Source organism: Sus scrofa, chromosome 1 (assembly GCF_000003025.6).
Source record: "Sus scrofa isolate TJ Tabasco breed Duroc chromosome 1, Sscrofa11.1, whole genome shotgun sequence".
Lineage (NCBI taxonomy): Eukaryota > Metazoa > Chordata > Mammalia > Artiodactyla > Suidae > Sus > Sus scrofa.
This window is the reverse complement of record NC_010443.5, coordinates 96,693,830-96,719,425: the sequence shown is the minus strand read 5'-3', so window position 1 is coordinate 96,719,425 and position 25,596 is coordinate 96,693,830. Positions and strand designations below refer to the sequence as shown.

At 40.4% G+C, this 25,596-nt stretch overlaps 1 protein-coding gene across 14 annotated transcripts in view; it reads left to right on the top strand.

The window, feature by feature from the left end:
- HDHD2 (haloacid dehalogenase like hydrolase domain containing 2) overlaps window positions 1-25,596 on the top strand; it is a 46,879-nt gene that overhangs the window by 10,085 nt on the left and 11,198 nt on the right. For 5 of the 14 annotated variants that reach the window (XM_003122291.4, XM_005652472.3, XM_013978442.2 and 2 more), the window contains exons 2-4: window positions 7,481-7,591; window positions 10,657-10,865; window positions 17,767-17,851. In XM_003122291.4, coding sequence (XP_003122339.1) covers window positions 7,491-7,591; window positions 10,657-10,865; window positions 17,767-17,851 — 395 coding nt within the window. In that variant the 5' untranslated portion in view covers window positions 7,481-7,490. Of the gene's footprint in view, window positions 1-3,800; window positions 3,958-7,480; window positions 7,629-10,656; window positions 10,866-17,766; window positions 17,852-25,596 lie in introns of all 14 variants that reach the window. The other 9 variants (XM_005652473.3, XM_013978323.2, XM_013978391.2 and 6 more) reach the window with 3 other exon arrangements.

Below are 25,596 nucleotides of genomic sequence, written 5' to 3'. Positions count from 1 at the left end.
CCCCAACCCTTGGTTACCACCGATGGGAAAGCAGATCTTGACCAAAGAATCTAACCATCTTACAAATGTGTGACATGACACTGAAGGCTGTAGGGAGTGGGGAGAAGCTGGCCATTTGGAAAATGGTGTTCTGACTGAAAACTCTAAGGATAAAGACAAAATGAAACTACATAAACACTGTACTTTAGCTAGCCCTTTTTGTTTTTCGTTAGGATAGGAGTTAGCAGTCTTGGGACTGCTTGACTTATACATCAGAGGTGAACAAATTAAGTAAATTTTCAGTGGATGGAATGAGCCAGATTTCTGCTGAGAGGAAAGTTACAAATAATAAATATCTGTGAGCCCATACTGAGCACAAGTCTTCCTTACAGAAGAATTCCAAATGAAAGTTGAGGATACTCCCCTGTCTAGAAGGAAGAGCTTAGTTCCCCACGCACCCCTGCATAGTGACTTTCTCCCAAAGAATAAAATATGGAAATGGAGAAACAGTAAATATGAAGAAACCTGACAAACACCATTATTTATTTAACTACCCTTCTGTTTATGGTCACTTAGGTTGTTTCTAATCTTTTGCTATTTAAATTTAATAATTTTTTAAAAAGATAATGCATTAGGACCAAGTTGATTCATGCAGGATTGGTTCAGCATTAATTTAATGGACCACATTAACAATTTACATGGGTAATGGAGTTCCCATTGTGGCTCAGTGATTAATGAATCTGACTAGGAACCATGAGGTTTTGGGTTCCATTCCTGCCCTCCCTCAGTGGGTTAAGGATCTGGCGTTGCCCTGAGCTGTGGTGTAGGCTGGCAGCTGTAGCTCCGATTAGACCCCTAGCCTGGGAACCTGCATATGCCACTGGTGCAGCCCTTTTTTTAAAAAAAGCAAAAGAAAAAAAAAAAAAAAGGAAAACAAGAGAGAATGCTTGGGAAGAAACGAAGAAAATGGCCATTTGCAGTTGATGCTTATTGCCTATTTAAAAAACTCAAGAGACTCCATAGGCCACATATTAGAATTAATAAGAAAGTTTAGAATACTTAAAAGATATAAGCCAAAAAATATTGTTGTATTTTAAATACATCAACACCAAACTGTTAGGAAAGTTAATTTAAAATAAAATACCATTTACTGTGGCAATGACAGAATGTGTCTACAAGCATATGCAAGGCATTTATGTAGATATTTATAAAAAGACATTTATGTAGGTATTTATAAAATTCTGTGTAAGAGAACTTACATAAATGGAGAGAGGCAGTATGCTTCTGGATAGGATGACTCACTTTAGTAATGATCTCCGTTCTCCCATTATTGTTCGATAGATTCAGTGTAACTCTAGTCAGAATCCCCAAAGGGGGGTTTTGGTTTTGATGGAAAGTGACAGGCATCATCAACCCAAATCTCAGAAATACAGTGTTGAGCAAATCATGAAAGTTGCAAAATTTCGATTTCATTTTTATGAACAAGTTGAAAGACATTCAAGCTGTGCAATAGGTAAAAATATAAAGGCAGGCAAGAAGTGATTATCACAAAATTCATTATGTTAATTACTTCTGGGAGGCAGGAAGGGAATGTAACTGAAGGGGCTCATGTAGGAGGCTTACCAGTATTAGCAGTGTTCTAATCTTGACTTGGGGACTGGCTAGATACACATGTTTCATTTTTTTATTATGATCATTATTAGGTATGAAAACATCTTTCTTTTGCCTTCAGCCCATTTTTTTTATTTTTATTTTTTGTCTTTTTGCCATTTCTTGGGCCACTCCTACGGCATATGGAGGTTCCCAGGCTAGGAGTCGAATCGGAGATGTAGCCACCGGCCTACACCAGAGCCACAGCAACGCAGGATCCGAGCCATGTCTGCAACCTATACCACAGCTCGTGGCAACTCCGGATCCTTAACCCACTGAGCAAGGCCAGGGGAACCTCATGGTTCCTAGTCGGATTCATTAACCACTGTGCCACGACGGGAACTCCTAGCCCATTTTTAAAAGAGATCTTTTAAAAATTTATCCCCCCCCCCAAAGTTGAAGATTTGTAAAAAATAATGCAGTGAAAACCATATACCTTACACCAAAATTTACTAATTGTTAATATTTTACTTTTTGTTTTATGTTTCTCTCACGCATTGAACTTACGTATCATGTCCATTGACATTTCTTTAATTTGAAACAGTTCCCTGGCCCCTTTTTTGTCTCTTATGATGTTGATATTTTTGAAAAGTTCAAGCCAGTTGTTTTATACAATTTGGGATCATCTGATGCTTCCCTCATGATTGATTTGTGTTAAACATTTTTGGCCGAGATACTACAAAGGCAGAACTACTACAAAGATCTCAGGAAGCATTTTGTCTTGTTATTAATGGAGTTAATTTTTTTCTGTTTTTTGTCTTTTTGTCTTTTAGGGCTGCACCCCCAGCATATGGAGGTTCCCAGGCTAGGGGTCCAATCAGAGCTGTAATCGCCAGCCTACACCACAGCCACAGCAACATGGGGTCTGAGCCGCGTCTGTGACCTACACCACAGTTCACGACATTGCCAGATTCTTAACCTACTGAGCAAGGCCAGGGATTGAACCCTCATCCTCGTGGATGCTAGTTGGGTTCATTAACCACTTAGCTACAACAGGAACTCCTAATAGAGTTAATTTGATTGGTTAAGGTGGTATGCGGCCATTTTCTGCACTAGAAAAATATCTTTTCTCCTTTGTAGTCAGTGGAGAATCTTAATTTGTGGGTGATTATTTGAGCCTGGATGGTTATATATTTGACCCTTACACAGTGTGGATTTGGACTGCATGGGCCCCCTTGGATATTTTTCAGTAGTAAATACTACAGTGCTACATGATTAGTATTTGGTTGAATCCAAGGATGCAGAGAAATCCTGGATACGGCGGGCTGACTGTAAGTCATATGTGAATTAACCCCCACCTTGTTCCTGGGTCCATTGTACTAGTCTCCAACAATTTTTCATCCAGTGGTTTTATCATGCACTATTCATTTCTATTGTTTTTGCTTTTTGGTGTTCAGATAGCCCCAAATTTGGCTAGTTGGAACCCCTGGTTCTCCTGTCCTTTTTGTCTGCCTGTGATCTGGTAAAACAATATATTCCAGGCTCACCATGAATTTTGGCAGCCCCAGCCCTTGTTTTGTTTAGTGCACTTTAGCTGTGGTTATAGGTATTGGAGGCTTGTTGCTTCTTGTTCCTTTTAGCGGACAGAGCTAAACACACACACACATAAATCATGAATTCATAACAACACCTCTAATTCCAAGCCAACACAACAGGGTTCTTCTTCTCCTTCCATTCCATGTTTATAGCTCTTTTCTCCCATTTGAGAACCCTGATTTTTTCAAACATCAACAATATATTTATACCGATTGCTCAGTCTTAAAATATATACAGAATTGTTTTGGAACTCATACCTCTGCCATTACAACAAAAAACCTACTAGGGGAAGTTCAAGATCTCCTCACAATTCCTTTGAGTATATTTGACAGCAGGACTAGAGTCCATGCTCTGCAAAATTTGTCTTAGATTAGTTTGTTTCCGTTTGTATTCCATTTTAGGGCCAGCTTAATTTAAGTTCGAATATATAAACCATTAATATGGTTCGAGTCAAAACTAAGCTTGGGCAAATTAGTAGCTTCTCAGTGTCTTAATTTCCTCCTCGGTAGGGTCGCTGAGAAGTTCCAGTGATGTAGCAAAGACTGTGGAACACTTAGCACAGTACAGAACACCTACAGAGTCCAGTAAATGCAAGCTGTTCTTAATTTTCCTCTTTCTCTATGGATTCCTCCCAGGTGCTCTTCTCACTTTTCCTGGCCTGTGACCCCAGGCCATGCATGAGGTGAGGGGAAGGTGACGTAAATATAGTGATGAGTGGGAAGGAAGAGGACACTATGTGCTTATCTCTGCCAGGCAGTCTCCTAACTTGGTGATCCCTCACAGACCTGCCAGGTATTTACAAGTATTCTTCCCCTTATAATATGAGGAAATGGAGGCTTAGAATGATGAATGCTCTTACCCAAGGTTACTCAACCAACCCTGGACTCTGAACCTATCTGACCATCACATCTGGCTCTGCTTTCCCCACCTTCTGCATCTCTCTCACTTGGAGCCTAGGTTCTAGCTTGCTGGGTGGAAAGCCTGTTCAGGTTTGGGGAGCATGTACAAGGAACAGAACAGGCCTGGAGCTGTCCTGGCTGATGGGCTCCCTGTGTCCACCTGGAGCTCCGTCTCTGCCTTCCCCCGTCTGCATCCGTCCCCAGTCTGGACCGTGCTTGACAGCTCTACCCTGTGGGAAAATGCCATTCTCTTAATATGCCTGGTGGCAAGTCTGTCTGCATGCTAATCAGTGGGTAGCACTTGCCAGCAATTGGCCACAATTCTGGGCTCACTCTGGGTTTCTTTTTTATATTTATACCTTATGTGCAGAAATGGCTGACTTGGAGTAGGAGCGGGGTCAGGGAAAGAGAGGAGCAAAGGAGCTAAAAGCTAGAAGCTGGAAAGGGATTCCGGGGTCCTCTTTGCTATCCCTCTGCATTCTGTCAGGACTACACCTAAGGGAGAGCAGCCTTGCAAAGTATAACGCTGGACAGTCTAGAGATCTGGCAGCTTTGGGAGATGGACCAGCAGGGATTAGCAAACTGGGGTTGGCTAAGAGAAAAATCGAGGTGGGGTCAGGCCATCTTTCATCCCAGGCCATCCAAATGTAGGCAGTAGATAAAGACTGAGGCTTCATCTTGCCTCCCTGCCCCACATATTGAGGAGAAACTGAGGGCCAGACAAGGCACTGGGCCAATGTTACACAGGGAATTTGAGGCAGAGCCAGGACCAGCACCTGGCTGTGACAGAGGGAGCTAGCTAGGAGGGAGGAGCCTCACCTCCTGCATGTCCCAGGAGAGGATGGCATAAACCCCCTGAGGGTTTTTCTGGTAGATTTCTCCACAAATTCTTTTTTTTTTTTTTTTTTTTTTGCGGCATATGGAGGTTCCCAGGCTGGGGGTCTGTTCGGAGCTGTAGCCTCTGGCCTACGCCAGAGCCACAGCAACACGGGATCCAAGCTGCGTTTGCAACCCACACCACAGCTCACGGCAACGCCAGATCCTTAACCCACTGAGCAAGGCCAGGGACCGAACCCGCAACCTCATGGTTCCTAGTCGGATTCGTTAACCATTGTGCCACAACGGGAACTCCATCCACAAATTATTGGTCCTTGACTACTTAACATCTCCCTGGGTGCTTTCCCTCTTTTCCCTCTGCCTCTCACTTTAGAGGAGAAGGCTCTTCCAGCTCTGCTGTCACATCAGAGCTGAACACAGTAAGTGCTCAGTACACATTTGCCCTATGAAGATACAGTGAACGGGCAGCTCGGCAACATTCCTGTAAGGGTGGAGAGGAGCACACACACTCAGACCCAGCAAGACCTCAGAGAGATGTTCACACACGTGGCCACTGGGGAGACATGCACAAGGATGTTCCTGTAGGCATTCTTCATTATAATAAAATGGGCAAAACTACCTAATCGTCATGATCAAGAGAACAGATAGGTGAATGGTATATTCGTACAATGGAATACCATACAGCAGTGAAAATGAATGACCTATAATTACATGTGTTAACATGGATGCATCTCACAAATAATGTAGACTAGTAAGCAAGTCATGAAGTCTACATAGAAGAACATTAATATATATGTTTTATATATATATATACACATTTAGTATTTGTTTATATACACCATATATATCAGGACCTGTATATATTCTATATAAAAATCAGGAAAGTAGTGACCTTGAGGAGGGAAGAATTTCAGAGAGGTACACAGAGGGCTCCAACTCTATGATGTTTTATTTCTGAAACTGAGTGACAGATAAAGGGGGTTGTTATATTATCCTTGATACCTTTAAGTATATCTGAAATACTTTATTATAAAAACAAGAAAAATGGAAAGAATAAATGAATAAATTTTAAAAAGCTAAAAAGTCCCATCCCCTTTAGCTTCCATTACTATTCTTACCTGCTCCCTTATTATTGTTAAACCATACGTATACCTTAAATTCCACTGTATATGATACAGCTCATGAGAAACATATTTTAAAGGGAAAATATGCAAAAGGAAAGTTGGTAAGGAAAATATCTCTGGATTAAAATTACTGTGTAACTTGAAATTTCCTCCTCACCTATAAATACTGGTAGTTCTTGGGTCATACATAAGCCACTTCAAGATATAACAGTGGAGATGGGCAATTAGAACATTTTCATTGTACAGAACCAAGAATGCAAAAGATTTTGTCATTGATTTAGGGCTTCCTTCCATCCACCCATTCTTCAGTATACATTTTCCCATATTTAAAAATAAGTGGGAGTTCCCATCGTGGTGCAGTGGTTAACGAATCTGACCAGGAACCATGAGGTTGCGGGTTCGATCCCTGGCCTTGCTCAGTGGGGTAAGGATGTGAGGATGCTGTGAGCTGTGGTGTGGGTCGCTGTCACGGCTCAGATCCCACCTTGCTGTGGCTCTGGCGTAGGCTGGTGGCTGCAGCTCTGATTTGACCCCTAGCCTGGGAACCTCCATATGCTGAAGGAGCGGCCCTAGAAAAGGCACAAAGACAAAAATAAATAAATAAATGAAAAATAAAAACAAGTGAATGGGGGAATTCCCATCGTGGCTCAGTGGAAACAAATCTGACTAGCATCCATGAGGATACAGGTTCGAGCCCTGGCCTTGACCAGTGAGTTAAGGATCTGGTGTTGCCATGAGCTGTGGTATAGGTCAGAGAGGTGGCTTGGATCTGGCATTGCTGTGGCTGTGGCGTAGGCCAGCAGATGCACCTCCAGTTGAACCCCTAGCCTGAGAACCTCCATATGCTGCGAGTGCGGCCCTTAAAAAAAAAAAGGACCAGAAAAAAAAAAAAGCGAATGAATTGTTCCACAGAGTTCTTTTAAGAAACCTGAAGTAGGAGTTCCCATCGTGGCGCAGTGGTTAGCAAATCCGACTAGGAACCATGAGGTTGCGGGTTTGATCCCTGCCCTTGCTCAGTGGGTTAACGATCCGGCGTTGCGGTGAGCTGTGGTGTAGGTTGCAGACGCGGCTCGGATCCCGCGTTGCTATGGCTCTGGCGTAGGCCGGTGGCTACAGCTCCGATTAGACCCCTAGCCTGGGAACCTCCATATGCCACAGGAGCGGCCCAAAGAGATAGCAAAAAGACAAAAAAAAAAAAAAAAAAAGAAACCTGAAGTAAATAGTAACCCTTCTTTTAATATTTCCCTTTCTCTGGTTTTGAGACCTAAAACCTAACCGTTAGAAAAATGTTACGGACCAAATTTAGATTTTTGATTTTTTTTTTCTTCTAAAAGAGAAGCAGCTTAACACTAAGCAGTATCTTTCTAGATCTGAATGATATTTTGAAGACTTACCAGTTTTTAATTGTCCATTGTTTCCTAAACTGTATTTTCAATTTCATTTGCTCTCTCCTAGGGAATGAAGGATGGCAGCACGCCGCGCATTAAAGGCTGTTTTGGTGGATCTCAGTGGCACACTTCACATTGAAGATGCAGCTGTGCCAGGCGCACAGGAAGCTCTTAAAAGGCAAGCTATCCTCCAGGTTCAGCTGACAAATATGTTTGTAAGTGCCATTTTACCAAGGCAGATCATTAGCTGAATGGATGGCCTTAAGACGGTGTTTTACCAGGTTACCGTATATTCAGGAACTGCCTTGGGCTTAGAAGATGTATGTGTTATACTATCTTCCAAACATTGTTCTCTAGGCCTTTATTAGTTTTGGCCTTTTGATCTAGTGTTCTTATTCTTGATGTGAGTCTTTTTCTAAGTCAGTAATGTAAATTTGGGAATGAGGACTCAAGATTCTAAAATGTGGAATAAATAGCATTGGAAAAATCACAGATGAATCCTGGAATCACAAAATGAAACACACATACACAAAGGCATGGTCCCGCCCATTCCCCCTTCACTTAAGATCTAGCATTGAGTGTGCATCTGCTCAAGTAAAAATTTAAATACAGGGCTTGAACTTTTTTTTTTTTTTGTCTTTTTAGGGCCATGCCCAAGGCATATGGAAGTTCGCAGGCTAGGGGTCAAATCAGAGCTGTAGCCGCTGGCCTACACCACAGCCATAGCAACACAGGGATCCGAGCCGAGTCTGCAACCTACATCACAGCTCACGGCAACGCCAGATCCTTAACCCACTGAGCGAGGCCAGGGATCAAGCCTGTGTCCTCATGGGTACTAGTCAGATTCGTTAACCATTGAGCCACAGTGAGAACCCACTGAACTTTCAGAGTTATTTCCATTAATTAAAATTAATGCTTTTGAAGGTTGGATTGCCTTATATTTCTGATGCATTGCTTACCACGAGTCTAGATACAAACCAAGGGTACATAGTAAGAGCTGGTTAAAGTGAACTGAATATGAATGTGTTTCTAAAAAATACTCCTCAGTACAACAGAACTAATGTTATTAAGCACCTTACCCTAGAATGATTTAGAGGAGCTTGCAAAATCAGTAATATTTAGCATGTGATGCATTATCATTTTCAAACCTTAGAATATTCATAGTATGCTGTAGTTCAGGAAGAAGATCAGCACAGATCTGGCACTCTCTCAAGGAGCCTACTCTCCATTTGGATTATCAACAAGTATGAAGAGATTTATAGACTTGGCAGGCATCATTTGGAAGCTATCCTTTTAGCCAAGAGTCATGATGTTGACTTTACAGGTGGACAACATGTTTAAAGCCCAAAGAACATCAGTTGGAGAGTTGACATTCTCTTGACCCCTTGACATGGCCTCTCTCTTAGGCTTTCTAGGGAAAAGGATGTCTCCTGATCAGTTTGCTCTCCCATTGGACAAGAACTATTACTGCTTCAGAGATGAGCTTTCTGCTCTGGATCAAAGAAGTCTTATTTGCAGTGAAGAATGAAGGACATCTCTAAGTAGCTCTGTAAACTGTGAGCCTGCTATTCTGGAGGGACTGGCGCCTGCAAATTGTTCTCTTTCTGGTGCTGGTGGGTTTCCACTGCAGCAAGACCGCTGTACTGTCACTGCCAGTTTTGGTTCCTATAGAAACAAACAGACTAGGAAGTTGACAGACTAGTAAAAAGAAAAGTTTTCTAAATCCTCCTTAAAAATGATGATTATTTCAGTACTTGTTCATTTTTAGGATAATAGTTCTATTGAACTACTCAATTTCTTTTGAGAGAGAAACCACCAAATTTAATGTATTTTTCATAAAAGCTACCACACAGACATTATAGAGATAATCATGATTTTAGTGAACTGTTTAATCATATAAATTTATGTAACTCTTTATGAGTGACTCCTTAATCTCTTTTCTGTTTTGTTTGCTTTCTTAATTTAATTTTCTTTTTAGGGCTGCACCCGTGGCATATGGAGTTCCTAGGCTAGAGGTCGAATCAGGGGCTGTAGCTGCTGGCCTACACCACGACCACAGCAACGGCAGATCTGAACTCTGTCTGTGACCTATACCACAGCTCACAGCAACACCGGATCCTTTAACCCACTGAGAGAGGCCAGGGATTGAACCTATGTCCTCATGGATGCTAGTCAGATTCATTTCCACTCAGCCACAACAGGAACTCTCCTGCTTGCTTATTTTAAATTGTGGATAGTGTTTGTATGCTTTGTGTCCATTTTGGGCAGGCATAAAATAAACAGCAACAAAATATAAAAATGTTAAGTGTAGCTAAATTGACATGATTTTTAGATTAAAACAGTGTAGGACCAAGAAAATAATTTTTGTTTTGAAAGAAGGCTAGACTATTCATGAACTGGACTTTCCTGATACCTGATTACCAGTTTAGGTTCCAAAAGCAAATCATGGAACTGAAATGGTCCTACATATAAGTCGTTCAAGGGGAAAAGACATTTTAGTCTGTAAAAATGCAGTGTCTCTTTGAGCTTCCCAGGTGGTTTCTATTCATAAACCTAGTACAACATTAGGGCTTAGTGTCTAGCTGGCTAAAAAAGGAGGAAAAAACTCCCAAGGTAGCCTCTGTTCTCTTAGTATAGGGGGTCAGACCCTGTCCAGGACATAGGCTAGAGTTCTTTTTTCAGCTCTGTGGCTGCCTAGCTGTGTACAACTGAGCACAGTCATGAAGCATGAGTTTCCTTATCTTCAGAAGGTTGCACTAGTAGATAATCTCTATGATAACTTCACCTTCCGTATTCTGTGAGTATGAGAGTTATTAAGGTTTTTTTTCCCCATGTCTTTACTAAAACCCTGTAGTAAAATTCAGCCAAAGTATAGAAGGCCCTTGAAAAGGTAGACTTCACAGCCTTTGGAGATGAAGCAGCCCACAGGGTATGGATAATTTGTAAGCACTTTTGGATAGCTTATGAAACCTCTTGGCCATAAGGACACTTACTCAATGACTTATCTTTTTTGACCTTTGGCAAGTACTACCAAATTAGGAGGTTTTTGGAAGTTCCCTTGTGGCACAATGGTATTGTCACTGCAGTGGCTGCTCTGGTGTGGGTTTGATCCCTGGCCTGGGAACATCTACAAACTGTGGGCATACAAAAACGAAAAAACAAACACACACAGAACAAATGAGGAGGTTTTATGGGGCTAGAGTGTAAAAGCTGCCTATTGACATCTGAATTTTATTTTTCCAGGTTACGTGCTACTTCTGTAATGATTAGGTTTGTGACCAATACAACCAAAGAGAGCAAACAGGACCTATTGGAAAGGTTGAAAAAGTTGGAGTTTGATATCTCTGAAGATGAAATATTCACTTCTCTGACTGCAGCCAGAAACTTGGTAGAGCAGAAACAAGTCCGACCCATGCTGCTGGTTGATGATCGGGCCCTACCTGATTTTAAAGGTAGGGAAAATTTGAAAAGACTTAACGATTGGTTCTTTATATTTCCTTATAAATCATTCTTAAAACCGAATGTTTAGAAGTGTTTATTCATATTTCCTGTTATTGAAATGGTCAGCACATGGTTTAAATCTAAATTGGTGTTTCTCAAACATGTTTTGACTCCACTCTACAATAAGTGAAACATATTACATAGAAATCCGGGACATAAATATGTGTATTTCTGTATGTTAAATAATAATTATTCTTACTGTATGAGGTGTACTCTGTTTTCTATTTGGTTTACTTAATTATGTGATTCTGATGCTGTTTAACAGAGTCTTCTATATTAGTAGCACAATCTACTTAATGGATCATGATCCACAGTTTTAAAAAACACAGTTCAAGATTTCGTTGAGTATTGTAATCCTCAGTCCTGGAACCATTCTATTAATTTGATTACATGAGATAAACTAAGATCTGCTTGTTTTAAAATAGATGTCACTCTGTATAGTATGAAGTTTTTGCAATGACCATGAAATATTTTCAATCAAGAGAAAATAAAACTTTTCTCTTGGGAAAAATTAACAAACTCTGGAAAAACATCCTAGTTTTATGAAGCTTTGCTACATTTTTTTTTTTTTTTTGTAGATGATACTCAGAATGAAATGACATAGTATAGAAAAAAATGGATATAAATACATCATTATAAAACTGATAACTTTGCAAGTAATGATAGGGAACTTCAGTGTAGATATACAGTTAGGCAGAACCTCAAAACTTGTACTATCAGGAAATATACCTGTTTATCAATCAGAATTGTTATTTAATAGAAACAGAAACCAGCTTTGGCTGAATTAAACAGAAAATAAACTTATTAAAATGACCTGACTGCTGACAGGACTATAAAATGGTGCAACTCCTATGGAGAAGAATTTGGCAATAGCTTTGAAAATTGCATGTGAAGCACTACTGCCCCCTGTGGGAATCTGTCTCCAAAACTGTACAAGGAGTTCCCATTGTGGTTCAGTGTGTTAAGGATATGGCATTACCACAAGCTGCGGCCAAGGCCGAAGATGCAGCTCAGATCCAGGTTGCCATGGCTGCAGGTATAGGTCTCAGCTGACCGCTGACCTGAGAACTTCCATATGCCGCAGGTGCGGACATAAAAAGAAGAAAATGTACAAGGACATATGAATACAGATGTTCATTATGATCTTATTTGTAATAACAAAAGATTGGAAACAACCCAAATGTTCACTGGTAGAGACTGATTAAAGCTATGGTTATGTCCACAAAATGGAATGCTTTGTAATTGAAAGACAAATAAAAGCGAATGCTATCCTCATAGGATATATTAAGTGAAAAAAGTAAGTTATAGAAAACCTTATGTATTTTCTGTGTAAGAAAATGAGAGAGAAATGGACATATATATTTGTCTTATATTTGTGAAAGGAAGCTCAAGGAAGGTACATGAAAAACTAGTAAAAATGGTTATCTAGGAGTTGCTGTTGTGGCTCAGTGGTAAAGAAACAACTGATATCTATGAGGATGCAGGTTTGATCCCAGCAGCTGCAATTCGACCTCTAGCCTGGAATCGTCCATATGCTGCAGATGCGGCCCTAAGAAGCAAAAAAAAAAAAAAAAAGTTATCTAAAGTGGGAGGGAGGGCAGGAAGAGGAGAGGTGATTTCTCTAAAAGTACCTTATTATCTAGTTTTGACTTTGGAACCATGTAAATATTTTACATATTTAGAAGACAACTAAAAAGTTAAAAACAGGGGTTCCCGTTGTGGTTCAGTAGGTTGAGAACCCGACGTTGTCTCCATGAGGATGCGGGTTCCATCCATTGCCTCGCTTGGTGGGTTAAGGACTGGGTGTTGCCATGAGCTGTGTCATAGACTCCAGCTGCAGCTCTGATTAGACCTCTGGCTCAGAAAACTTCCATATGCTGCAGGTTTCAGCTTGCTATAAAAAAGAAAAGAAAACCAATCCCTGAAACCGAAAATAGGTTGAAGCAAGTGAACTCTGTGTAAAGTTAGTAATATCTATATAAAGTTAGTGATGTAACCACTCGGAGAAAAAAATTACTCAAATGACGTTATTTTTTTGTCTTTTGAGGGCCACACCTGTGGCATGTGGAGGTTCCTAGGCTAGGGGTCTAATTGGAGGTATAGCAGCTGGTGTACGCCAGAGCCCCAGTACATCTGAGCTGTGTCTTCGACCTACATCACAGCTCACGGCAACACTGGATCCTCAACCCTCTGAGTAAGGCCAGGGATCGAACCCTCAACCTCATGGTTCCTAGTCAGATTCGTTTCCACTGAGCCATGACGGAACTTCTACTTCAAATGCACTATATTTTTTCGAATACAGTATTTTGACAGTGCATTCATAGTGGGATAAATTCTAGGGGTAAAAGAACTGCAAAGAAGTCTAAAGCTGCATTCGGTAGTCTTAGTATTTTTAGTGGTGTTGACAATATTTTATAATTATGGGTATATTATAGGATAAAGCAAAGTAGCAGTTATGCTAGTGTTGTTAATACTCTAGATTTTAAGTGTCAATGAAAAGATAAAAATATGAATATCAAAGAAGTTGTGTATTAATTTTGAATTAAAAATATTATAAACTTCCTTGTTCTCCTAAAAAATACCTATTATTTTGATCTCCTACTGAAAAGGTATTGAAGTAGTGAAACCCAATGGTCAGACATGGTGTCTTCTGTGGTTTCCCACTTTAGTTCCATGGAGAAATAGCTGATTTCAGATTTAGGCAGGCATTGTATAAAATGAGTCTGGGATAACTAATTGTGTTAGCAAGAAAACTATTCAAGACTTAGGTCATGCCTAAAGGGCACTGAAGCCAATTTGAAGGGATAATGTTAGCATGAAAAAGAAAAATTATTTCAGTAGATCACAATACATCATGTGTATGAAAAGTTTGAAATGATACTCAGTCTCACAAAACTCATTGGTCACTATTGGAAGTTGTTAGGGAAGTACCTCGTTCTAAAAAATGATAAATGAAACAAGTGTTTATTCTGTCTTTCCTATTTTAACTGTGTTTTAGAATATCGAAACATTTGATGAGAAGTTCTTTATAGGAGAATTCTAACTAGTAAGTACAAAAGGAATTGCAGAATTAGAAAATTACTGTGTGACAAACCTTGATGAAATAGGTAGCAACATCAATAGTTTTTGTTGTTTTTTTTTTTTTTTTTTTTTTGTCTTTTTAGGGCCGCACCCACGGCATATGCAGGTTCCCAGGCTAGGGGTTGAATCAGAGCAGTAGCTGATAGCCTACACCACAGGCACAGCAGTGCAGGATCCAAGCCGTGTCTGTGACATACACCACAGCCCACGGCCATCCTGGGTCCTTAACCTACTGAGCAAGGCCAGGGATGGAACCTGCGTTGTCCTCATGGATGTTAGTCGGCTTCGTTAACCACTGAGCCACGACGGGAACTCCAATATCAATAGATTTTAAACACTTCAGGTGAAGAGTTGATATGGAACTTCAAAACAGAGGGATCAGGCTAATACCACCTGAACTTACTGAGCAATCTTAACATCACCAGAAGTAGAATACCCAGAACTCTTGAGCTTCATGATGTGATAGAATAGGAAATTCATAGGCGTTGCCCGTGAAATGATCTTGCCCAGTAATTGAATGTGAACTTATGAAGCCTCTAGATCCAATTACTGATTTACAGGAAATAATAATAAATAATAAGTGTAAAGGGCAAGTTTCCATTGTGGCTCAGTGGTTAACGCATCTGACTAGGAACCATGACGTTTCAGGTTTAATCCCTGGCCTCGCTCAGTTGGTTAAGGATCCGGCATTGCCGTGAACTGTGGTGTAGGTCACAGACGCGGCTCGGATCCCGAGTTGCTGTGGCTGTGGCATAAGCCAGCGGCTGTAGTTCCGATTTGACTCCTAGCCTGGGAACCTCCATATGCCGCTAGTGTGGCCCTAGAAAAGACCAAAAAGAAAAAGAAAAAAAGAGTACAGGAACAAATTAAATAATATTACAAACAGCCAAATCCAGAACGGGGGACCTTTTCCAAGGTTAATGATCTAGTTGCTCTAGTAAGTGGAGAGGAATGCTGCTGTAGAATGACAACTGTCAAGTGCAATATATGGACCATGTTGGGTGCCAATTACATATTAGATGAAAAGAGGCATTTTGAGACATTTGGGGAAATTCAAATGTGGACTAGGGTAGTTCCTGCTATGGCACAGCAGAAACCATGAGGTTTCAGGTTCAATCCCTGGCCTCGTTCAGTGGGTTAAGGATCCAGCATTGCCCTGAGCTGTGGTATAGGTTGCAGACGTGGCTTGGCTCCTGCATTGCTGTGGCTATACTGTAGGCCAGCACCTACAGCTCTGCTTCAACCCTTAGCCTGGGACCTTCCATATGCCTCAGGTTGCATGGGTGGTTCAGTGGTAGAATTCTCACCTGCCATATGCCTTGGGTATGGCCCTAAAAAGCAAAAAAGCAAAACAAAACAAAACAAAAACGTGGACTAGGTATTGAGTAATATTGAAGAATTAGTGACTTTGTTGATATAATAATGTGGGTTATTTTTAGGCCTTTATCAGTTAAAGATACTGACATATGAAGGGGTGAGATGATATGGTGTCAGGGGTTTACTTTAAAAAGACGTTTTAGGCAGTTGCAGCTCCAATTTGACCCCTAGCCTGGGAACTTCCATATGCTGCACATGCAGCCCTTAAAATAAAGAGACTTTTAAAAATGTTGAGAACGGTAGCTAAGATTGGCAAAATGTTGATGACTGTCAAAGCAGGGTGATGGGTACATCAGGGGTCATTAAGGGGTAGTCTTTGTATTTTTTAAATACTTGTTTAAATGCCCATGACAAAAAGAAAAAAACAGGTGTTTGAGTGGGCCACAGACCTGCCCATGGAAACTACAGGTGAGCGTCAGAGGCTATTCTGTGAAGAGCAGTGTGACATCTCATGCTGAAGAACTGACCAGGTGCCCGCCCCGTCCCCCCGACCTGCCATGCCTTCACTCCTGCCATGTCCACAGAACTGCCCATGGGAACTAGAGATGGGTCTCAGGGGCTGTTCTCTGAGGAGCAGTGCAACATGCCATGCTGCAGAACTGACCAAGGGCACCAGGTGCCTGCCCCGTACCGTCCCCGCCAAGCGCAGACCTCTGCAGCTTATTTGTGGTTTCAGCCAGCACTGCTGCTTCAGAATTTCCGGTGGAGTTCTCCCTGCTGCTTTATGTTCCTAGATCCCAATTTAAAGCCCTGGGTGGGTGACTTTGATTGGCAGAACCTCTGTCTCAGCCAGTACCCATAGCTGAAGAGAGGCTGGAAGAGAAGTACCTGGTGTTTTCACCCTCTGAGGAGAGGGTGAGCTCTGCTTCTTACCACGCCTTATGAGCTAGTGAATTTCCCATATTATGAAAATGAAACTGAGCTACCAAAAATGATGACAAACATTCATTTCCAGAGTACTGCAAAACAATTTTTATTAGGATCTTTTTACTTTATTGAAGAAAGTTAAAAGATTCTAGTTGTGTCAGCAGTGGGCTGGAGTTGGCATATATGAGCAGAACCCTAGGTCTGAAAGAAATCTTTGTTATTTGGTGTAAGACTAAATTTGCAACATCTTCTTTTTTTTTTTGGTCTTTTTGCCTTTTCTAGGGCTGCTCCCTCGGCATATGGAGGTTCCCAGGCTAGGGGTCTAATTGGAGCTGTAGCTGCTGGCCTACACCATAGCCACAGCAATGCAGGATTTGAGCCGCATCTGTGACCTACACCACAGCTCACGGTAATGCTGGATCCTTAATGCACTGAGCAATGTCAGGGATTGAACCCTCAACCTCATGGTTCCTAGTTGGATTTGTTAACCACTGTGCCACGACAGGAACTCCCATTCTTTTTTTCTTTTATTTCTTTTTTTTTTTTTTGCAACCTCTTTATATACATAGAAATATCTGAAGAAGATGAGTTTTGAAGGGGATGGAAATATCTTTGTTAATTTTGGATGTCTTTGCTGGGGTAGATGGATATAATAATAATAACACAAAAAACTCCTAACTGTAGCCACTGATTTTATTTTCTTCCTTCAACAAACTTTTAACCTGTTACTCAATTACTCATGGCTGCTGGTAAGGAGGAAATTGGAAATCTTGGATATCAGCTCTATTTCTTCCCCTCACATTTTGGTAGAATTAAAAATGAGAATGCTTAAAAGCAGGCAGTAAGAGAGGCAAATAGGAATCAGCATATGGATAATTCACAGGCTCTTCCATCAGACTTTTAATAGCTATGATGATGAATGTACCTGTTTGATTCTTGTGTCTGAGGTCCTCTCATCAGTTACCAAGGCTTTAAAACATGCTTTAATAATAGAATAATATTTGTGAAACTAAAAGTGGACTAGGCATTATGTAGAAAACTGGAATCTAACAGTGGGTTCCATATTTATCATGAGTGTGTTAGCCTCAGCTGTGACAATTAGAAAGCCTAATTTCCCTTGCCTCTAATTTCAGTCCCTCATCAGTTGCTATTGATCTGATAGCTCATAGAGAACTCATCATCGCTCTTCTTGTTGATTGTAATCAGTAAGGCTTTTTGAAGTTAGAAATTGTTACTTGTTTGAGAACCTCAGCTTACAGGTCTCAGTTCAGATCTTCTAGTAACTGAGTAGCTATAAGACCATGCAAAAGGAATATACAAAAATACTAGGAGACTGTTTTTTTTTTTTTTTTTTTTCCTTTAAAGTATCACTTATATTTCCAAAATAGACTGGGCAGGATAATCTCTTAAACTCCAGATTATGGGTACAGCAAACATTTGTACTTAATTGACTAAAAGTACTTCATTAATAAAATGTGACATTACTGTTAATTGCACTTTTCCATAATTTTTTCTTTCTATGCCCAGGAATCGAAACAGGTGATCCTAATGCTGTGGTCATAGGATTGGCACCAGAACATTTTCATTATCAAATTCTGAATCAAGCATTCCGGTAAGTCTTTAGCTACTTATTTTTCATGTGATCATATACCTCCTTATTCTCAAGTTTTGTCATGTCAGGTTACATGTATTTTACTTTCTGGCCACCTAAATTGTACATGAGGACAGGTAATCTTTAAGATCACTTCAAGACCAAATGAAATAAGTATTACTATCTATCTCAGTTTTTTAAAAATAAAGATGTTAAAATGTGATGATCATTAGGATTTTTCTGGTTTGCGCATCAGTAATCTGGGGCAGAAATTCATAATAAAATTACAGCTCTAAAGCTGTCAGTTTTTTATTATCATTCTTGTGATTCTTCACTGGCTATGATCTCTGAAGGAAGATAGGACCCAGGCTAACATACCAAAAGCAATAAATGTGATTCCTCCTCCAGCAGGAATCCAGACTATCAAAAAAAGTTGGCATAATGGTAGTCTGATCTGGGATGATGGCAGGAGGGAAGAAGAAAACGAGGTTCAGGTAGTATCAGCATGACTTGGTGGACGATTGGGTCAAGGGGGTGTAGAACAGTGAGTCAAGGAGGACATCCTGGTATCTAACCTGAGCGTGTGTGATAAAGAACACGGCCTGTGTGGGTTCTGGAGGTAATGAGTTTAGGGTAATGGTGTTTGAACTGCTGGGCTAGAGAAGTGGAGATGTTCTAATGGCTGTTGGTAGAAATATGGGGAACCACAAGTAACAAGTAAGGTAAATCTTCAGTGTGTTAACAAGTAAGGTAAATCTTCAATGTGTGTGCATTTTACCTGCATGAACCTTTTACTGCTGCTCCCAAAAGGAAGACTACATTCTGGTTCTCGTTCTTCCTAAAATATATCAGATCAGAATTTATTCGCAGGTCTGCTTCAGAGTAAGAGTGTGATTTTTTTTTTCCCTTGGATTTTTCATTTTTTATAGATTTTTCATTTTTCATCTTGCCTTTTATCTCTCGTCAAACAATAAACTGTAATTTACCTTTAATTTTTTTTTTTTTGTCTTTTTTGTCTTTTTTGCTTTTTCAAGGGCTGCTCCCCCAGCATATGGAGGTTCCCAGGCTAGGGGTCCAGTTGGAGCTGTAGCTGCCGGCCTACACCACAGCCACAGCAACGAGGGATCCAAGCCCAATCTGTGTCCTGCACCACAGGTCACATCAACACCGGATCCTTAACCCACTGAGCAAGGTCAGGGATTCGTTAACCACTGAGCCATGGCGGGAACTCCTGCCTTTAAATTTTTGACAAGTATTCCTACATATTGCATAGGTGTACATTGAACTAACTTAAATTTTTTTTAATAGCTTGGTAAATTTTTGGTGTTTGACATCATTTGCTTACCAGTACAACAAAGATCTGCAAGAATCATTCTAACTTATACTTGATGTAGAATTCATTTCTTGATGTATATATTGTAAAATCAGAATGTTTGTTGGAAACTTTATTTTTTTTTCTTTAAAAAAATTTTTTTAATTGTATTTCCCCAATACAACTTTTTTCTCCTGTACAGCATGGTGACCCAGTTACACGTACACATATACATTCTATTTTCTCCTATTATCTTGCTCCATCATGAGTGACTAGACATAATTCCCAGTGCTACACAGCAAGATCTCATTGCTAATCCATTCCAAAGGCAATAGTTTGCATCTATTAAGCCCAAGCTCCCAATCCATCCCACTCCCTCCCCCTCTCCCTTGGCAACCACAAGTCTATTCTCCAAGTCCATGATTTTCTTTTCTGTGGAAAAGTTCCTTTGTGCTGTATATTAGATTCCAGATATAAGTGATATCATATGGTATTTGTCTTTCTCTTTTTGACTTACTTCACTCAGGATGAGAGTCTCTAGTCCCATCCATGTTGCTTGCAAATGGCATTGTTTTGTTCTTTTTTATGGCTGAGTAGTATTCCATTGTGTATATACCACATCTTCCTGATCCAGTCATACATCGATGGACATTTGGGTTGTTTCCATGTCTTTGGCTATTGTGAATAGTGCTGCAGTGAACATGCAGGTGCATGTGTCTTTTTTAAGGAAAGTTTTGTCTGGATATATGCCCAAGAGTGGGATTGCTGGGTCATATGGTAGATCCATGTATTTGGAAACTTTAAACTCAGTACAAGGTTCACAGATCTGTGTACATTAGTTGACCTTGAAGATGGCTCTCCCATGCAATCTATGTGGCCAGAAATAGCACTTTGGAAACAGTCAACTTTTTTTCCATTTGCACATTAATTTAATTTAATTTAATTTATCTTTTTTTATTATTATTATTTTCATAGTTATTTCCCCAATCCAGTTTTTTTCTACTGTACAGCATGGTGATCCAGTTACACATACATGTACACATTCTATTTTCTCACATTATCATGCTCCATCATAAGTGACTAGACAGTTCCCAGTGTATTTACACATTAATTTTAGATCCTTGGTTAATGGAAACTATAGTTCCTTAATGTACTCTTATTTGTGACCATCTTAGTCACTGTGATAGTTAAGCCTTTGTTTAAATAGAAACAATTTTTTTTTTTTTTTTTTTTTTTTTTTTTTTTTTTTTTTTTTTTTAGGGCTGTACCCATGGCATATGGAGTTTCCCAGGCTAGGGGTTGAAACGGAGCTATAGCTGCCAGCCTACGCCACAGCAACATAGGATCTGAGCTGCGTCTGTGACCTACATCTCAGCTCACAGCAATGCCAGATTCTCAACCCCCTGAGTGAGGCCAGGGATCGAACCCGCATCCTCATGGATACTAGTCGGGTTCGTCAACCACTGAGCCATGACGGGAACTGCTAAAACAAACTCGCTTTTTATAATTCCTCAGTAGACATTATTTCCCAGAGATCCACTGCTATGCCAGGTTGGTTTAATATTAAAAATTCTTTGTTTTGCCTGCTTCAGTTTTCTACTCTAGCTTCTTGGGGGACAGGGGGATAATCTCACTTGCTCCTTAAGTAAAATTTATAACTCTACCAAAATTTAAAACTCTATTTTCATTTAAAATAGAGTACCTGCTATTATGTCTTACTTCTGCATTTACCCTCTACTATATTTTATTCATTTCTTGAACTACAGAATTCAAGGAGAAGATATTGATTGATTTTTAGCTGGTAATTTGGGAAGGACATATTTAATAGGAAGTTGGGAGGTCTCTGTCTTAGATAAATACTAGACTCAGGGTAATAAAAATGCATGCTGACATAATACTGACTTAGTAATTGCTCGGATGCTGTCTAATTAGTACACTTCCCTAACCATATTGATTTTTTAAACACTACATTTTAAAGCATTACAGCACATTTATAGGTCAACTCTAATTTCACAAATGCACTTAACAGCTGGGTGGAAAGTTAACAGAAGGATTTTAGGTCTTGCCCTCCTTTGCATATTGATGTCTCCACAGAGACCATGCCTTCCAGCCAATGACTACAGCTTTTTGGACGGTGAGTGGCAAATATAGACATCTCAAAGAAACCGCCAACTAGTTAAATTACTATTCAGGTTCATAATGAGAACAAACGGTACATTTTAAACCCTTTGCATAGCTACCTTGAATGCCCCCTAAATTTAGAGGCATATTGCCCTCAGGCAGATATATCAACCTTCCATGTTATACTGCCTCTGCTTTACTATATTTTGAATGGGTAGCACCCCCTGCCCCAAAATGCATAGTACACTCTGTCTACAAATATGTCTTAAATATCTGAATGAACTTGAGAATACTAAATTTTAAAGAATCGATTTTGGGGAAGGATATGAACCACTTATAAAGGAGTAGACATGATTTAGGTTTGGAGTCAGTGAAACATTCAAATCCTGACACCTGACACCCACTGATGGCTTTTTTCCTTTTACGTAATGCTAAAAGATACAAAGTGTAATATAATGAATAGCCGTATACCTATCAACCAGTTTAAGAAATAAAAATTATCAGCACATTTGAAATCCCCTTTATATCCCTCAACCAAGACTCAAAAGTAAAATAAGGGTTATGACTTTTGTGTTTATTATTGTCTTGCATTTCTTTTTCTTTTTTTTTTTTTCTTTTTCTTTTTTTTTGCTTTTTAGGGCCACACTTTTGGCATATAGAGGTTCCCAGGCTCGGGGTCCAATTGGAACTACAGCTGCTGGCCTACAACAGCCACAGCAACTCGGGCTCCAAGCTGCGTCTGCGACCTATGCCACAGCTCATGGCAATGCCGGATCCTTAACCTACTGAGCAAGGCCAGGGATCAAACCCACAACCTCATGGTTTGGATTCATTTCTGCTGTGCCACAATGGGAACTCCCATCTTGCATTTCTTATAACACATATGCGGGTATTTCTAGACAGTATAGAGTATCATCTTGCATGTTTTATACTTTCTATGTTCATCAGTTTGGTTTCCTCCCTAGAAATTTTGTGTGATTCATCAATACGAATGCCTATAGCTCCAGTTCATTCATTTTCACAGTAGTAGACCTAGTGTGTAGCAAGGTCCTTTTTCGTATTCTGACCTGTTAGAAATCCAAAGCTTAAGGATTTTAGTAATGGACCAATTTTAATTAAAATTTCATGTTCTCTATTAAGGAGAAAGGCCATCTGGGCAAGCAGAGCACTTAATCTAACTTGAATTTAGTAATAACATGACTAAAAAAAATCTCTGACCTCAAAAGTAATATGCCTTCATTGTGGAAATATTCAAATGCTGGAAAAAGAAAAATGAATAAAAAAAATTACCTATAATTCTCCACCTAAGAGAAGTACAATAACATTTTAGTACATAGCTAGTTTGTTTACATGCACATATACATTTAGACAAAAGTAAGAATGTATATATACTGTGGTAACTTGCTTTTAAAAACCCAGCAATATATTGTGTGTGTTTTTTTATGTTCTTAAATATTCTAAAACCTGTTTTCCCAGAGCATATTCCACTTTAAAAAGTGCAATTAATTGTGTAGCCATGAATTTCCAATTGTTATTTCCAGGTTTCTTTGTTTTTTTTTTTTTAAGGCCTTACCCACCCATGGTACATGGAAGTTCCCAGGCAGGGGGTTAATCGGAGCTGTAGCCTCCGGTCTACACCACAGCCACAGCCACAGCAACGCAGGATCCAACCTACTCTGCAGCTCATGGCAACGCCAGATCCTTAACCCAATGAGCAAGGCCAGGGATCAAACCTGAGGCCTCATGGATCCTAGTCGGATTCGTTAACCATTGAGCTATAATGGGGAGTCCTTTTTTGTCTGTTTTTTTTTTTTTCTTTTTTTTTTTTTTTTGAGTATTTCCAGGTTTTTGAAATTAGTTTTTAACCTAAAAAGGAACTTCTTTTTGGCTTTTTTTAAGGTGTTACGGCATATGGAAGCTCTCAGACTAGGAGTCAAATCAGAGTTGTAGCTGCTGGCTTACTCCACAGCTACAGCAATGTCAGATCCGAGCGTGTCTGTGACCTGTACCACAGCTCGAGGCAACGCCGGATCCCTAACCCACTGAGCGAGGCCAGGGATCGAACCGGCATCCTCATGGTTAGTAGTCAGATTCGTTTGTGCTAAGCCACGACGGACGTTTCGATGGAGATTTTTTTGCTTTGTTTTTTTTTTTTTGGAAGTAAGAAATACAGTGATGAGGCCATGATGGAGATTACATTTTAGTGAGGAAGACAAACCAAACATAATTGAGTACTGATTACAAACCAGGGGAAATGATATAAAGGAAAAAGGGGATGAGATACAGGTGAGATGTGAGAAGGAAGTCCACCTCCAGGGAGGTTGAGAATGACTTCTTTGATGTGCTGACACTGAAGCTGAGACCTGGCAGATGAGCGGGAGATAGCTGTGCGAACTGTGTGGGGTACTGTTTCAGAGGGAGGGAATGCCACAGCTGAAGCAGGAAGGAGTTTGGCCTCTTTTTAGGAACTGAGAAAAGACTATTGTTATCTGGTACACAGTCAAAGATAGGGAAGGTGGAGTTACCTTCATGGCTCAGCAGTAATGAACCCAATAGTATCCATGAGGATGCAGGTTAGATTTCTGGCCTCGCTCAGTGGGTCGGGGATCTGGTGTTGCTGTGAGCTGTGGTGTAGGTTGAAGATGTGGCTCGGATCCTGAGTTGCTGTGGCTGTGGTGTAGGCCGGCAGCTGTAGCTCTGATTCGACCTCTAGTCTAGGAATCTCCATATGCGGCAGGCGCGGCCCTAAAAGCAAAAACAAATAAATACATACATACATACATATGAAAGAAAGAAAGGGAAGGCGATAAAAAGCAAAAACAAATAAATACATACATACATACATATGAAAGAAAGAAAGGGAAGGCGATTTGAGACAGGAGATGTAGAGGTGGCCAGATAAGGTACAAGGCCTTACAGGCTGCAGCCAAGACTTTGGATTTTATACTCTTTGCAGTGAGAAGTGATTGAAGGGTTTTAAGCAGGGGAGGGACATGATACCATCTGTACTTTTTAGGACTGCTGCTATTGCCTGTACAAAAAAAGAAGTTCCCAGGCTAGGAGTCGAAATGGAGTTACAGCTGCTGGCCTACACCACAGCCACAGGAATAGGGCAAGGACAGAAAGCAGGAAGATGAGTTCGACTATTGCAGAGTTCAGCAGAGTAAGACCATTTTGAGATATGTTTTATTTTTGTTTTGGACTTGGAAATGACTGAGTTTGCTGAAGAATAGGGGATGTGGGAGCATGAGGGAGAGTGAGAAATCCTGGGTGGCTGCTAGGTGTCTGGCTCGAGCATCGGGGCTGATGTACTGAGTTAGGAAAGGTGGGAGGAGGGGTTATTTTGGGATCTAGAAGGAAAGGACTCATTAGTTTGATGATGAACTTATGGGAGGTTTTTGACAGTAACTTAAGCTGCCCTGTAATTGCATTTCCATATGTGCCTTCTTCAGCAGAAATGGTGAAAAGTTGATCATTTTTCCAGAAAGGTTATTTTATTTGGGAGAGTGCTAGACTGGCTTTCAGGAGCTCTGGGTTCCAGCTCCTTTGTCTTGGCCAGCGTCTCCGAGCGATCTCCTCATATGGAAAATGGGCCGTGTTGGACTTGAGGCCCTTTAAGGTCCTTTCAGTAATGTGCCGTGCTCTGAATTTAAGTTTATCCTCTTCAGTTTTCTCTCCTGCTGCCTAGCATTTTTATATTTGGCCCTGCTCCCTTGCTAGGTTTTGGTTTGTTTTTTAATAGCTTTTTACCCTTTGCTTCCATGGAATGTAGAGCCAGACATTTTTGCATCAGGCCTTCTTTATGTCTTTTTCTCTTTTTTTCTCGTTTCTTGCACGTCAGTGGGCTTGTAGTTAAATACAGACAGAAAAATTCTGATTTCTTGTTGATGCATTACTTCTGGTAACAAAACAAAGCATGTTACCCTCTCTAGGAGGTGTGAAAACACTCCCAGGTAGTGAGGTGTCTATGTTTTTATATTTTTGAAAATATTTAACTATAAGATTTTTTTGTTTGTTTGTTTTTGTTTTTGTTTTGCTTTTTAGGGCTACACCTGCAGCATATGGAGGTTCCCAGGCTAGGGGTCAAAATGGAGTTACAGCTGCCAGCCTATACCACAGCCACAGCAACACCAGATCCCCGACCCACTGAGCAGGGCCAGGGATAGAACCCGCATCCTCTCGGATACTAGTCGGATTCGCTTCCGCTGCACCGTGACGGGAGGTCTCTAAAAAAATCTTTTAATGTGTGTCCTAGGAAACATCTACCTTTCAGGCCATCCTGAACATACCTTGGCTCTTCAGAAATGCAATACCTCTTATGCTGTGCAGAGAA